General features: G+C 44.0%; 1 protein-coding gene across 1 annotated transcript in view; it reads left to right on the top strand.

Moving 5' to 3' along the window:
* Nucleotides 1-16447, top strand: part of LOC148057712 (KAT8 regulatory NSL complex subunit 1-like) — a 39431-nt gene that overhangs the window by 12928 nt on the left and 10056 nt on the right. Inside the window, exons 2-7 of the mRNA XM_087752518.1 lie at nucleotides 385-526; nucleotides 2852-3034; nucleotides 4815-4945; nucleotides 11571-11766; nucleotides 13322-13494; nucleotides 14595-14759. Of these exons, the coding sequence (XP_087608644.1) occupies nucleotides 385-526; nucleotides 2852-3034; nucleotides 4815-4945; nucleotides 11571-11766; nucleotides 13322-13494; nucleotides 14595-14619 (850 nt within the window). The 3' untranslated portion in view covers nucleotides 14620-14759. The remainder of the gene's footprint in view (nucleotides 1-384; nucleotides 527-2851; nucleotides 3035-4814; nucleotides 4946-11570; nucleotides 11767-13321; nucleotides 13495-14594; nucleotides 14760-16447) is intronic.

The raw sequence follows: 16447 nt of genomic DNA, 5'->3' as shown, positions 1-16447 counted from the left end.
GCGAGGACTTCGTCCCTTCAGGCAGTTCTTCTTGTGATTTCCCCACCCCTGAATCTGCGGAGGAGAGAAGTTGTTTCTGTGCTTATCTAGAAAGAGCTGGACTCCCGCGCTGGTTTGCGGTAGTCAAAATAATGATACCTGCTCCTTTTTAATATAGTTTGTTGCGCAGCTGAAGAATTGTATTGACCGCTCTATCTTGGGGATAGGAGTTGTAAGTTAAGGCTAGATATTGGTAGAATTTGTGGGGGGAAAACTCATTTGTCCTGGATCTGCCACAAACTCTTAATCACTTTTCAATAGTGAAACTGTCCTTGAATTTCTGTCGGATTGTTTTTAGTGTTGAAGCTGTTAAATGAGAAGCACAAGGAAACTTTTGCTTTTCAGACGTCGCCATGCAGAGCGCCAGTGGGCGATGGAGAGAGCAGCCATTATCTGCCATTGGACATGGTTGCAGGCCCAGATCTCTGATTTGGAATACCGAATAAGACAGCAGACAGATCTCTACAAGCGACTTCGTGCTGCCAAGGTATCTTTAGCCTTCTGGTTTATGACTTGGGAGGTTCTCTGGAAGCTATTAACGGGCTGTTTCTTTAGCAGAATGGTATTTTGTCTGTAGAAATAAGGGTGAAGGAAAAAGCTTTTGAGTTAGCCCCATACCACTAATCGGTGTTACCCTTGTCTTTTGAGGGCTGTGACTTCTGTCCACTTCACAAAGACCGTAGTAAGAGCTCACTGAGAGAGGGGGGGCTTAATTTCATCTTCTTGTCGGGGCGGAGCGGCTCATGGATGGAACGGTGGCGTAAGCCACCAAGGTGGTCCTTGCAAGTGTTGGTTTCTACGCTGGCGTAGTGCCAGGGTACCATCAGAGGTGCTCGCAGGTACCGTTTGTGTTCCAAGCCTTGATGCCCGCTGGAAAGTATCATCACTTAAAACACACGGATCTTTAAATCTCAGAACACCATGTACACAATTTTTATGCTTTTCTTCTAGGCCATGACCTTTTAATGTTTCGCTTCAATATCTGCGAAGCACTATGGTAGAAAAGGGATAGGTTTAATACTCATTTGTTGACTAGAATGATATTTGCTTCTGTGTGACTAGATTTCCTGGAAAAAAAATTAAACAAAGCTTTCCATTTTCAAAACTTGAAATGCATTTTGGGGTTTCCCCTTTTAAGAGCCTCTCAGTCTACTGCAAAAGTCTCTGGAAACACTTGAGTTAATCCTTTCAGGGTGCTTCTGGACTTTTGAAATAACTCTCATGTTCCGATTCGAATCTGTTTGGCTCTCAGTGTAAACCGCAAAGCTTATTTCCCTAGACTTTGGGGGGAAAAAAGCAGCATGTGAGGGTTTTTACTTGGCTTGAGTGTTTTCCTTCCTCCTGCCCTTTGGAAGGAAAACTGTTGTAATTATTGTCCTCATTGCATATGTGTGCGCATTTTCTCTGGATAAATGCACTTTCCTGTTGCATCAGCTTTTATAAATCGAATATGTTGGATGACTTTTTAGATAAATTTTAAACTTACTATTCCACTGGGGTAGAATGTGTCTCTGGCAAAGAGCGGCGCCCATGTGGCTTTACTCCTCGTACACCTTTGTAGGCGCTCCTGCGAGACCTCGGGTGAGGAAAGCCTTCGTTTATTGGCACTCTTGTCGAGGATTGCCAATGGGAGGGTCAGGCAGACCTGCTTAGACTGGATGACCTCCACGTTTACTTTCTGATCCAAATTGCTCTTTGATTCTACTCTAATGCTACGGAAAATAATGCTTCCTAAGGGCCCGAGACTTCCACGACATTAGTCTCTAATGCAGCACAAGAAGATGGAGAACACTAACTTTTCAGATGCTTTGAATCTTTTCTAAGTAACTGGAGTTTGTCTTAGCTGTAGTTCAGTATTTCTTTAACCAAATTAGCTTCTGATTATCTTTAATTCACTGCAAAGCAGTTACTGTTCTCAGGCAAATGATGTTTACATAGACGTGAACACAAATACATGAAATAAGTTAATTGTCCTGCATAATATTTTCTTCCATTCACAAGTATGCGTGTAATTATACACAGGTGCTATAAAGTGCAGACTGCACAGTGAATAACATTAAATTTCCCTGTAAGGAATGCTAAATTTCCAGTTACTTTCTACCAATCTCTTTTACTAAAGAGACTTCTTGCTGGTGTGAGAAACTATTAAGCTGCTGTTGAGTACAGAGAAGATTGTCAAGAGACATCGGTTGGTGTGTGGAACGCCCGGTGTGCCACAAGGCTGGGAAGGATGAAAAGGGTATGTGGGACCGGAGCCGTAGGCGCTGAACTGCGGAGTGGCCAGCGTTCCTCGCCCGTTATAAAAATGGAAAGGAAACAGTGTGAAGGGAGGATGGTAGCCTTAATCACGGCAATCATCATCTTTTGAGCAGTACTCGTTAATTACTGCCATGTTATTCTTAATAGTCTACGTTCTCTGAATAGCCTAGTCTGTCAGTCACCAACATCTGCTGGTCCATGACCGATGGTCCTGTGGGACCCGTCGTGCCTTGATTTCCTTTTTGCTGATCTCAGTTACACCTCCCTGTAGCTGTGAGCAGAGCTGGAGGACCCTGAAACAGGCAGGTTAATTCTAAGCCATGGTTGTGGACAGCTCTTCTAGGAAAAACAGACAGCATTGATGTTGGCCTAGTAACGTTTCCTCCCTTAAACTGCTTCCCCTAGGTTAGAGAGAACACTTACATGTTGAATTGATGAGGTTGCCATAGAAATGTAACTCCTAAGTTGTTTTTCTCTTTTAGAGTACACTTAAGAAATACTTGTTGTGCTGCGGCTTCTATGAGTGGAATTTGGTGTCACTTTTTATCCCCAGGGCCCAGTGGTCCTTGGTGGTGACTGGCAGCCTGGAGACCTAATGACAAAGCAGGGCCAACTGGGTTCTGTGTCACTGGTGACCTCCGCACAGAACACGTGGCGCTCGCCTCCCTCTTCTGTCCCGAGGTGCCCTGTAGGAGATGCTGTTCCCTCCCGTTTCCTGTATAATACGCAGAAGCAGGTCAGTAATCAAGAAACACAGAATTTTGTGGCGATAGAAGCGAAGAAAGAAACTTTCCTTCAGCCAAATCTTAATTCAAGAGCAGTTATAAATCATATCAAATAATTTGGTCTTAATATACTATTTTAATGTTCCTTTAACTCCATTTTTGCTATTTTTTCTCATGTATTAATGCATCAGCTGATACCAGTTTACTAGTACTTTGTATTTGACACGTGAAAACTGAACTGGCTTCACCTTATGCTTTTGAAAAAGCTCTTGTACTTTTGTGTATCCTTAGAGTCCTCCAAAATTAAACAAAACCAAAGCAAAACAAAACCGTGAAACAAAGAAACCCACCACAGAAATCTACTGTGAATCTTAATTTACTGTGCAAGGTTTGTGGAAAGTGATTGAGTTTGCAGTCATAAAAAAAAAACCCCTGAAAACCAGTGTTTAGGAAAATTTTAATTTCTGATCTTAAGCTGTTGCTGGAGTCTTGGTGTTGACGGCACCTCTGACCCATGTTGTCTGTGTATGATGGTTTTAAAGACCCTTTTAAAGGATTGACGTATCTAAGTGACTTAGCAGGTCCTTTTAGCCTTAACTTCTGTGAAGCTCTGAAGGGTCAACTGTCACCAGCAGCAGCTGTAGAGCAGGGAAAATACTCCTGTTTCGGGGGACACAGGAATAAAACATTGACTCCTCCTTTTCTTGAAAGCCAGCTTTAACTTTTTCAGTTGCAAATTCTGAGGGAAGATACTCCGATATGTGTAAGGGCGAGCAGCAGAATCTGAACATTGAGAATGAGTGACTGAACTCCTGTGGGAGCAGAGGTGAGAGGCTGTGCTTGATAGATTCAGGATGACTAAGGGATGATTCATTGTTTTTTTTTTTTTTAATTGTATGATAGAAATTCATTGTTTTTTTATTGTATGATAGAAATATCTACTACAAGGAAGTATAGTCAATAATTACATTCAGATTTGAAACATTCTATGGCAAAATTAAATTGTTCAAAAAGGGACTAAACAAGTTAGTGGAAGCTCTACCCATTGAACGCTGTGGTCCAGGTACGGTCTGTGACTCAGTAAATCCCTGTATTAATTATTGACAAAAAGATGCTCCCTTCAAGGGAGGAAGCTGTGGCATTGATAGCGCAGTGTGAGGGAAACTGTACTTCTGTTGCTCTTTTATCTTTGTGGGCCTTTAACTAACACTAATGTAGATGTAAGAATGCAGTGAACTGCAGGTATTGGGGTTTAATGGTGTGGAAATCAAAAGTATTTTGGTTTTGACCCTTCAGAATTATGTCCAATGAGTGTGTGTGAACTATCAAATATTCTTAAATAATACTAGTATTCCATTAAAACTTCAGAAAGTTTCTATGAAATCAGTACAGCATTTAGTACAGATTTCAGTAGAGTATAAGCTGTTTGTCTAGTGGAAAAGGCAGAATAACTCAAAAATGAGGCCGCCTTGCTCTGAAAATGGTCTCCAGCTTATAAAACAGAACTAAAAGCTCTACTGTGATGCTTGTTTTGTGATGGTTAAGAGTGCATTTAAAATATGAGCTTAGATTGCTTTGGAGGTTGTTACTTGAAATGCAATTGATTAAATTGCATGTGATTGTTTACAGGGGGCCGATTTAAGTTCACTGTTACTTATAACTGCAGAGTGCTCCTTAGTTTACTCTGCTTTTTTGGTTTTCTGGGCTTTTTGCCTCTCCGCCCTCATCCTTCTTCAGATTCATTATCACATTAAGCTTTACTGAGTTTGAGATTTCATTTTTCTCTTGCAGAGCTCTCCTCTTACAGAGTCTTTGGGAAGCCCTACGTGCCAAAGTCCTTCCTGCACCCCTGTCAGTGGGTCTCCAGCACCCCTCAGAGCTGGCGCCGTGTCACCCCGCCAAATCAACGGAGTGCTTAACTGGTTAGTTCTCCTCCTCTTATAGGTTGATCAAAGTAATTTCATGTTTAAGGCATTGGTGATAGTGGCTAAGAAAGGGATCTTTAGCTAAAAGACTTCTGTATGTATAGTTCAGTTGTAAAAATTTGAAATTGGTATGCATGTCTGTTGGGAGGATGCTAGAGGGGAATTTCTTGTAAGAAGTAATATAAAATTACCAGTTGTGACCTATCGTGTAAAAGAACAACAGCCAAAACCCCAAAACTGCCAAATGTGGATGATGTTGCCTGTCTTGTAGGCAGCCTGTTGGAAGCTGTTACCTCCTGTTTACAAATGGATGACCAAAGCACCTTGCCTGTCTAGGTTAAGGCTGGATGCTGTACAGCATCCTGGTGGCCTGATTTTTATTTTTAACGAGTGGGTTCCTGAGCTTTTGGAGTCTCTTTCCTTGCACAGAATGTAGAATATATTTTTCTGCTTATTAATTTTCAATATATGGAGAAGTAAATCTTGCCTGTCTCATTGGTGATGAAGAGATACCTAGAGTTTGGCCTTTTAACTCTTCATATTTTTATGGAGCCTTGAATCTGTAAGAAAAAAGATACTACTGATCAATTGTTTGTAAAACTCCGGGGCGGGGAGGGAGCAGGAATTTTTCAATAAACTGGGAACTTTCCTTCAGTTGCTCAGTGTTTAACTAGCATTCAGTTTAGTTAATATTTGGGGACGTGTCCTGTGCAAGCAGTCAGTGGGCTTCAAGAAGCTCAGTAGCAAGAGGCAAACTTTAGTCTGTAGAATTGCTGAGTAAGCTTTTCATCCCACGGAGTACTGGATATATCTGCTAAGAGAAGCTCCCGCAAAAATAGACCCATGAAATGCACTGATTGTCCCAATGATTTACCGTGCTGTTCTTCCAACTGATCCGTTTTCATGTGTAGCTTTATGGTATCGCCTTGGGTTTTAGGCTGTTCTCTTTGAGAAGTTTTTCATCTTATTTCCTTCCCTTCTATTTCACTTCTCTAAAGATTTCTCTGTCTGTTGCCGCCTTATTCTTGGGAGTGGGGAGAGGGAAGAATTAGTGCGGCTTCAAAAAAAAGCCAAACCCCTCACCTCTTCCCTGTATGAATCGGATAAAGCAGTGTTAGGGAGGGAGGGATGTAAACCCAGTGCAGACAAGAAGACTGTGAAGCTTGCGCTGAAGTCGCAGGGAGAAAATGTTCCTTTCCCTCAGCAGATGCATGCTGCTTTCTCCGCTCTTTCTCCTAAGCAAGCCGTTGCAACTCAGTTGCCTTTCAAGCCTTCATCCTTTACAAAGAAGGGGAGTTTCCTTCAACTCTGTCAACTTTGTTTGCATCTAGAGAAAAGACTTTTGGTCTCTGGTCCTGGATGCCTGTAGACTTTTAAGGGATCTGCAAAAGACCTATGAGCAAGTTTTGTTTTAAGGAGCCATAAATGCCCAAGGAGACAGGTTCGCATTTCAATAGAAAAATTTTGAAAGCGAGAAAGTTGAAACCCACTGATTCAGCAGGCGCGTGCTGTTGAGTACTCCTTGACTGGCTGTGGCTCCGCTTTCAGTCAAGCTGTCTAAACCTAGGAATGGTACCAATTGGGTTGCGACTGGCATAATTTCAAACAAATATGCCATCAAATTCATGGCAAGCTGCTAGTTAAATTGAGTAAAATTTGGTGCGCTTGCCACTTTTATTTCATATGGGTTTTCCTTATGTTTTCTGTAAGGTCGTCATCTTCTGTTTTCTGTGAAGCTACTGAAAAAGCAGGATACAGTCTGCATTTTGCTGCTTGATAGAAAGAGTCATTGAAGGCTGCTAAATACACTGGGACTACCTAAGCGTGGCTTGAGCTGAAGGTGCCGGGAGAGGCTCTTTAGAGCACTGGGGTGTGTATCGTACGTACTTGCCTGATTCTTAGTCCTTTCCTAGCCATCCCGGTCAGGGCCACTGCATTTTGTTCCTTGAAGAGCTACCTACCTGCTGTTCTTCTGTTGGCGTAGGCAGATCCTCCTGGGCTGCGTCTTGCCTTTGTCATCGTGGTGGGCGAAGAACAAACAGGTCAAGCACAGGCGGAGTCAGTCCTGTGCAAAGCAAAGCCTGGGTTTGCCCATGCCGTATTAGCACAGTGGGGAGCTGCTTTCACCCTCCCGGCATTCGGAGGCACCTTGGCACTCGATGGCCTGGACCTCCCTGCTTGTGACGGGACGTGCCTGGCAACGTGAAGCCTCTGTGTCCTGGTGGTTGTGCCCTTCTTCCTCAGCGCCATCTCGTTGGCAGGCTGCTGATGCTGGGTGGAACCACTTCCAAGAACGCCCGATGACCACCGGGCCTTCTCTGCACCCCTTTCTCCTTCCCTGTTTTTAGCCCAGTGGCTCCACAGGATTCTGAGCAAGATGGGCCTTCGGTCTGATCCAGCATCATCATTCTTGCAAACCATCAGCGCCGCCTTCTGAGGTACTTGATGCTCTTACAATCAATTGCTTGAGCTTTAGTCTTGGGGAGTTGAAACTGGACTAATCACAACATGCAGAGGCTTCAGGCTGATGTGTTGCCTAATGAACTAAAACATCTTTGTGTTTTTGTTAGGGAAGAGTTTGTTTTCTTTCACAGATGGCTTCAGTAAAGGTTGCTCTTGCTGTATTCATTCAGTAAAACTAGCTTGCGTTTTGAGAGCGGTAGTTTCAGCCTAGGATTGATTGGACTGCAGTAGAATGAGGGAACAGAAAGTATAGATTAGTCAAAGCAGACACTTAATTCTGTATTTCTGCTACGGTGATTGATAGGTTAACAAATTCTTAGCAGATTAGTCCTGAGCTTCAAGCAGTGGCATTGCTAATCTTCTGAAGGTAGATACTTTAGTAGTTGCGCTTTTATTCTGGGCTAATTCTGCAGATAATAAACCTCATTTTCTCTTGACTTATATTGTAGAAATCCAGAGGATTCTGGAAGTATCAGACCAAATTACGAAAGTCTAAATCTGTTTAAATGGCTATTTTAATCCACAGTTAGTTGCAGTGTGATGTATTGGGTCTCTGTTTCTTACTTGAAGGGGCAAGAAGTTTATAGTGATCTTAAACCCAGCTGAAACGCTACTTTCTGCTGCTGTATTCCATGAAACTTTACGCTTGTTCCCCTTGCAATTAATCTTCTTAACTGCAAGTAAGGCATCATATATTTTATTATACGTAAGTTATCAATTTTGATAAAACAAACTGAATTGGTAGTGCATGTTTTCTGCATGTGAAAAACCAAAAGGTAAAGAGTTGGGATGCCAGGTAGTTGCTATTCTTTATATAACGCGAGCTCTGGCCAGGCCTCCGGTGCCTGGCGCTGGTTAACAGCCAATTCCAGAAAGGTCTGAAGAGGAAAAAGTAGAGGGAGCTTGACCTTGCCCCCCGGGAGGGGCACCTCCATGTTCCCCCTCAGGAACGCACGGCTGCTCTAGGGCAGGCTGTTGTTAATCGTTTTATTAGAAAGAATGTGAATCTCTGAATTGAGCTGGTGAGGCTCTGTTTGAAACCATCGCCACCACGGTGTGAAACCAGGAGCTGGAGAGCAGTAGGATGATTGCCAGGAACAGGGGTGGGATCCGTGGCAAATGTTAGCGGTGCGGATGCACCCCTGAGTTGTAGCGATTGCTTTTTGACTCAGCTTAGGCTGATGGGGAGGAAGAGGCACTGAACAGCGTAGGTGTTTCCCTTCTGGTTTACTGTAGCGCTTGGACCTGTCGTCATCTGCTGCGTAACGCCCAAGCCTTGCTCTGCTGTTCAGGTTTGGTCGTGTTAATTCATACTTGCTGTGCATCACCGTAGCCTGGTTTTGCAAACACAGCGTTACGGGTGTTCTCGTTCATGTCTCAAGCACGGTGCTTAAGATATTAAGGAAATGGCTCTGTTGTTTTCTTCTGGTGCCTAAATGCTTTTAAGACCTTTTTCAGTGCCGTTTACTCTTCTGTAGGGTTGGCTGGGTGGGTGCGTTGGGAGGCAGTTCCCTAATAGGCAGACTCTGGAAAAATCGTGGAGAACTTTGGTTGTATCCAGCTCACATCCCAAAATAAGCATGAAACTGTAAGTACCCAAACTGGAATTTGTGTCAGATGCTAGGAATTCATTTGGACCTTCTCGGGGAGGAGACCAAAGGGTTTTTTGAGCATATGCTCAGAACCAGGATTTCCATTTTGGAACTCATAAAAACAAGTTCCGGTGGATAGTTCCTGCGCAGTGTAGTCCGATCGGTCCGTGATCGCTCCTAAATGAGTAGATACATGTAATATGATTCCAAAATTTAAATATCTTGGCTCTTCAGATTTTTTTAGTTAAGTCATCCTCTGCTTGTGTTGGAAACACTGCCTGGAGTAGCTTGCTTGTCTTGTTTCTGTTAGTCTAGTGATGGCTTTTGAAGCTTCTGCCTCTCTTGGAAGGAAGGCTGTATCTTGTGTAGATTCGAAAGCATGGATTTTTACAAGCTGTGCCATATATTTCTTAACTTTCTTTAACAGAGGGCTTTATTCAACAGTCAGAGGAGAGTAAGAGCCCTCGAATTCCTCTGTATTAACTTTGATACAGTGAGCACACAAGGTAACAGAAATTTCTCAAACTTCCTTATTCCTGGAGCTCCTTGGAGGCTCTGAGACTCTATTCGAATGCACTTGAAGCCTGCAAGTTCTGGGACACCTTGAATGCAAGTTTAAAAGTGCTCTCTAGAGTTAAGCTTTCAGAATGCCCCCGAGTCACTTACACCCCTGTGTGTCAGTGATAACCTGAAAATATATCTTAGATTTCCCTAATCTGCTTATCCCTAGCTTTTGTAGGATCACTGGGTATGCTCCTAACTAAAACTTCACAGGGGGAATCTAAGGCTGTTCTGTGAGAATAAGTAGATGTATTGAGAAATTGCAAATAAAATTACCCATGTTTGTAACTTTTTCCGTGCTATTCAGGTGTGGAATGCTATACAACAAAAAATCAGCATTAGAAGTTAGTTTTCTTTGTGGGACAGATAACAGTAGGGCAGATGCAAACACGGGTGAGTACGGGTTCTCGATGGAGACGAACCCAGCAACTGTGGCTGTGGCCACCAGTCTCCTTTCCTTGTTGTTCTGCTTACCTGGCGTGGCAGAGGCAACGGGCTGTGGAGTGGTGGCCTGGTTTCAGAGGCCAAGACAAATCCTCTTGGCTGTTAAACATCTTAAACGCTTACTTTTTAGGCGAGCTGGCCTGTTTGCATCAGGCAGGCAGTAAGTTTTTGGGTTTGGGCAGTGACATCTCATCACAGCAACCCTTTCCTCCTCGTCCCGCTACCCGAGCTATCTACTGTGGAAGGCACTGTGGTTTGGAGTTGTTCAGGCCAAAAGACATACAGCAATTCTGCTGCAAACCTGTTTTCCGTGTAGGGCAACAGGAGGCACGAAGCCATTGGGAAAGAACAGCCTCGTGCAGCTCTGCCGTGGGCTTCCGAGGTCCGTCGTCCCCTGGTACACAGAACTAGTTTGGATTTGCTTAGGGAACGGCAGCAGTAGATATTGCTGTGGAATGCTTTCTCACTGGCATTTTGCGTCTTAGTTGTCCATGAAACTTTGTTATCTTCCCCGTTTGTGCCGTTAGGAGATGACTGGGGAAATTTGGGTCTCTTTAAGCACATCTTTTCCTACAGATGTGTTTCCTTGTGTATGTATGTTTATAGCTGAATAGGATTTGGCTTATAAATAAACTGAAAACAAACGGACAACAGTATAGAATGATCTAACCTGGACGTAAATCAGCAGCTCTGCATTTCGTGAAGAATGGCAGGGGCAGGGAGGCTTGGGTTTTCTCTTGGTCTAAAGACTTGTCACCAACCAGCACCTCAGCTCAGCCTCTGGCGACGCTGATTTCTGCCGGGCGGTCCTACAGTTCAGCGTGGAGCTGGAATACCCAGCGAGAACCTTTCTGGTTCACGGGACAAAAATACGGATTTTAAACTTCTGATTTTACTGGAATGTTTGCTATGCAAGCCAAGAAAAAAATCATCACGCTTGATTGGGATCAGCGAAAGTAACAGATAAATTAAGTTTTTAAATAATACGAATGCGTGACCAACTACAAAAAAAGATCTTTTTCAAAGGCACTGTTTACAGACGGTTCCAGAAGAAGAATATCCTGCAAGGCCATGAACTTGTATCTGCTGATTGAAATATAACCTTAGATTTAGCCATAACTCCATGGTGAACAGAGAGAAATGGAAAGAGTGTTTGCCGGTGTTTTTAGGTTTCATGGCTATCTTTTTCATGGGAAGTAAAGGACTTTGTTGTTATCAGGTGATAAACTGAGCTGCTGGCTGAAGTCCTCTGTTGGGGAAAGAACGCATGTTATTAGTGGCTGCCACAGCTGCATTGGCTTTAAGACTTTCTGTCCTTAACTGATGAAAATATAGCTGTCAAGACCCTTCAGTGTCCATTTGTGTGTTGAGAACGAAATATTCAGAAATGTACCTACCCCTTGAGAGAGAATGTAGCAAAGACTAAAAATGTGATGAGAACAAAACTAGTTAGCACTTACTGCTGATGTAAATACTAAGGAGCCTTTGGGTGTCACGGCCACAATAACAAATACAGAATCACAACTTGTGCTCCGAGTGAGTCGCTTTTCATTTGGTTGCAGTTTGCGTACCGGCTCCTCCGGCAGCAGTTCTCTGATCGGCGTGAATGTTGGAGAGAGATTTGGCAAACAAAACCCACTTCACCGCCTTGTTGCGGTGCCGGACGGTACCTGCATCGCTGCTAGAATCCACCCAGTTTGCAGGTACAAGAAGCGCAAGCTCATCCAAGCTACCTCTGTGTCTCACTTCAGCAGGAAGGTGATGAAAGCTTTGCCGTGTGGTTACTAAACTGTGCTGCGTTTTTATTTAGAATGTGTGGGTTTGTTTATTTTTAGCAAAAACGATCATAATGTTGGACTCTGGTTTTAATACAGCATTTTCTGAGCAAATTCATATAGAATTTTAGCAGAAATTCCCACACATGTCAAAAAAAGTCACAAGTTCTCTATAACTGTGGTTTAGAAACTGATTTTTCAATTTCCGTTCTTAAAAATCAGGCAGCTGATTTTTGAGTAACGATGACCAGAGCGTACCTCAGACTTCAGCGTGGGCAGCAACCTTCTGCCAGTTTCCTTTGGGAGTCGATTACCTTGGAATTGTCCGGGGAAAAATAAACCACCACTCCAAACCACAACACAAAAACCGCCACTGACCCAAAAATAAACCCCCCGAAATACATAACCGTAGTTCAGACTTGGCAAGCTGGTGTGTGACTGGGTGGTGGTCACTTGAAGGCTGAGCTACCAAGCCTGGCGAAATAAGCACTCCCCGGACACCTAGCTGTGAGTTACCCGATGATTAAAAGATGTTTAATATATTAATTCTGACAAACGAAGAACATGTGTGGTAACATCCAGCGGTTGACAAGTGGTAGTTTGTTACCCTGCTCATAGCTTATGTGCTGGTTTGTAGCCTTTTCCTCAAATATTGATTTACAAGCTGCAGATTTAAGAGAAAAAGATTAAAAATTGTGTTACTTTTCCCAGTCTGATCTCTTGTTTTGCCAGAGCGCAAAGCCAGCGTGATTTAAGTCAGTCTGCTTAGGCTGTAGGGAAAAGCATTATTAATGCCCCCTCTTCTGGTTTGATGGATACCAGGGAACCCGATATATTGATGGGGAAGGGGCATCGGGTGCGTCGTAGCGACAGCGTGGGGGAAAATGACTGACCAAAGACACCAGGGCTGTTGTGGTTGCAGCTTACACTCCAACAGGCAAGTGAGGAAAAGTTGAAAATAAGACAATATTGATCAGAATGATGGATGCTGCGGGTGGTGGACTGCTTGCCAAACAGGTTTTTTTTATAAAGTTTTTTTTGAAGCATGAGAGCTACAAAAAGCCATTAAGGAAGATGAAGAACAGCAGGATGGGAAAAGGCAGAGAGTTGTCTGAAGTCCTAAAAAGAAAATTATTAAGTATTATGGCTTCACTGGAGTCGCAGAGGAGCGCTCTGTTGGCTTGGAAATAGTAGTGAAGAATCACACGAAATGTGTCCCTTAATACACCGAATTATTTTGATAAGGTAGTTTGTCCGTGGTCAGAAGGAGAAACAGCCTGTGGTGGTACTTGACGCTTTTAATGTGGATCCTGCCTCTTGACTTTATTCACCCTGCAAATCTGCTGCTTGGTTATGGTTTTGGCTTTGAGGTTTTTCCCCTGTTTTTTTCAAAACTTGCCTGGCCTTGCTTTTAGGTGAACAGAAACTACTGTACCTGTAGAAAGCAGACTGGGGATACTGGATCTGAACTTCAGTTTTACTTAAATCTGAAACACGTTTCCCTTTTTTTAAATGTTGGATCTCCTTTCTTCTGCCAGCCGCTGAAACCTCTGACTGTGAAGTGCAGCTGCGAATGGCCCAGCTCCTGCATCCTGTGCAGCTGCAAAGCCGCTCTCCAGGCGCTAGACCCTGACGCCATGTCGCCGGAGGAGCGCACAGCCCTCCTGGGCTCCGGCTTCCACCCGGAGAAGTATGCTCTCTTTATCTCGTGGTGAGTAGATCACATCTTGTAAAGTGAAAGCGGATCCCTTACTGCGCCACCGCCCTCTTTGCTCTTCCTCCTTGCATCCAAGGAGGTTACAAATACGCTAGCGGAGTTGTAAGTGTGTTTCTAGAGGATAATGACAAATGTCTGGTGATGTTCTGCACAGTAACCAGAGACACATCTTCAGTCTGTGGAGATTCTGAGCCTGGGAAACCACGTTGTGTCTCGGCAACTGCCTCAGACGCAGGCCACCTCTAGTTTAATGTAAGCTTGGATCGCTTCTTTAGGATCAGCTCTCTGTCTGCTGCGAGGAACCTTCCAGTCCTGGAGGCTTGCAGAACAACCGTTGTGAGTTCCCCTCGCACCCCTGCCCTGGAGGGCTGCTTGAAGACTCAAACTCTAACGCCGATCTTGACAGGCTGTGTGGCGGTTGTTGGCAGACCTCTAGCACCCATTTTGAGCCTGAAATCCCTGTTGGAGTCCAAGCGCTCGGTATTTGAACACCTGTGGCCGCCTAGGTTGCTTACGAACTGTGCTCTGTAGAATCCTAACGTTTAGTTTCTGTTCAGAGAACCGGAGGATGATAGCGGCTGCAGCACTGCTAGCGCCTTTAACCATGCAAGAGCGAGGATGCGTGCTAAGGAGTAGGTGAAGGGTCAGTGAGGAAAAGACTTTTTCTACTGTGCAACGACGAGAACATCTCTCCAAAAATATTTTTATCATTAAAAAAAAGTATAAGCTTACTTCTGCTCGTTAAATAACGATGCAAACAAGTGCTAAGGAATACGTAGCTGGCTCGGATTCAGGTTAGCGTAGCGTTAGGGTGAGGAAGCTTACGGGCAAGGTGCCAGGTTCTGGCTGCCGGACTGCGGCTAGCAGAGGGCCAGGGCAGAGGCTGCTGTGCCGGGGCCGCTCTCGTCCTGTTCGCTCCGTCACAGCGTGCGCGGGGCGAGAGCGCCTGCCATCAGCCACGCTTTAAGTTCGCTGTGTCACTTCATGCTGAGGTACCGACAGGCGTGAATTGCTGACGATGCCTATGCAGCGCTGTGTTTATGGAAAGAGGAAAATCCGTGCCTACCAAAATACCTTGGTTTTTCTGCTTTCAGGCAACCCTCTCCACTTGCAGTTTGAAACCTTGTTAAGAGAGGAGGGATTGCATAGGCTACTGAGCCGTGAACTCCAGACTCTGAAGATGGCCCGTTTTGGAAAGAAACAAGATCCAACTCACAGCGCGTTCCCAAAGCTACGCTCTTCGCTCCTGCTTGCCTCCCGTAAGTTAAACAAAATGGAGTTTGAGATGAAGTTAAAAAGCTACATGTGGGCTTTTAACCAGTACCTGAGGGCAACCAGTCAAGGTAGAGTGGAGAAAGTCGCTCCCTTTCTTCCAGCAGAAGGTAATTTGAACTCTGTTCTGTATTAATGCTTAAGTGACTGAGCCCAGCATCTTGCAAACTACAGAAATTCTGACCCCCTTGGAGGGACACAGAAATACTGGCCTCAGCCAAGTTATTAAAAATAAATAAATCTTGCCATTCTCTGTATTCCTTTCAAGGGAACAAGCAACCCAAAAAGAAGCTTTTATGAGGCTGTATTTGAAATCAGTAGATCAGTATTTGCCTGGCAGAATTCTAGTGGTTTTCTGCTGTGATGGCAATTGCTGTTCCAGTTGCACGCTGCTCTTGCTGCTGTGGAAAGCCTAACTTTTTTTCCTCAGCCCATCAGAGTTGATGATTTTTTTTTTAATGGTCTACAGTAGTTTAAGATAGGTGACAGAAGACTCAAACCAGTTTCAAGACAGGAAGAGGGAAACCCAGCTAAAACACATCCTGGTGTTAAAGTAAACCAGGGTTGGTGTTCCATTTGCCTTTCTTTTAAAAGAAGGCATGTTTTTATGCCAGATCATTTTTTGAAAGTAACATAATGTGCGGACTGCAAGCTGGCCATATCCGTGACATTCTTAGGGGACACAGTTGCTGCATCTGGAATATTTTTTATGTTCTGTGGTTGCTGATGCAAACTATCGTGAACAAACCAGATGGTATTTAAAAAACAAACAAACAAAAAAAAACCCCACACAAACAACACTAAGCAAACAGGGAAAAAAACCCAAAAAGCGAGACACCTTCCATGCTGAGAGTACATCAGCAGCCTCGGGTTGTGTGGGTTTGGCCCTAACGATCTGAGCTACAACTTGATTTAAGGATGTTTGATCAGTCTGAGCTGAGGTTACTGAGCTTGGAATGGGAATGGATGTTGTTTTCTAAGAGAAGTGTTCTGGAGAGAGATCCTCCTTCCAGTAATCAGCTCGGGATGTAACGAGGGTAGAACAAGCAGGTGGTTAGTGTTGACTAAATGTGTGGATGCTTGAACACCACACCAGGATAGAGTCTATCAACTGGTCAGCAGCTGTTTGACTTTTAACTGATTTATCTTTCTAGACCTCCTTCCTTTTTTCAAATATTTAGCCACAAGACTACACAAAACCTGTTATTTCTGGGCAGCACGTATGGGGGGTGGGAGTGTGTGTAGACACCTACTGTGAAGAGTGTTTTAATGGACGATGCAGTAATGCAGGATGATTTTTCAGATATTTTTTAACTCTCCAAGAGCCTCACAGAGCTAGATCTCTAGGAAGGATTTGAATAGTGGAGTAATTTGGCACAAGAGGTTTGGAAGACTGCTCCATTTGTGGTATTTGGCATGGAATAAGCCAGTCAAAATGGGAGAAAGAATAAAAAGGTAACTGATGTAGAAACAGCCTGTCAGGCTGAGGTTATCTAGGACTTCAGGGAGAAGAGTACATTGAGTACAAAATCAGTGTGGTTTGTCATCGGAGTGATTGTTCAAAATAGGAGCAGGCTGACCAGTTCTACAGTGAAGGAAGCTTTTTTAAATGGCTGCATTTTGGACTGAGGAGTGTGGTTCTTGATGGCTGTAACACCTTCACCTTCCACTGTAT

Source organism: Nipponia nippon, unplaced genomic scaffold (genome assembly GCF_047370975.1).
Source record: "Nipponia nippon isolate SJK-2023a ecotype South Korea unplaced genomic scaffold, ASM4737097v1 scaffold_1, whole genome shotgun sequence".
Classification (NCBI taxonomy): domain Eukaryota; kingdom Metazoa; phylum Chordata; class Aves; order Pelecaniformes; family Threskiornithidae; genus Nipponia; species Nipponia nippon.
This window is presented reverse-complemented; position numbering and strand designations above follow the sequence as displayed.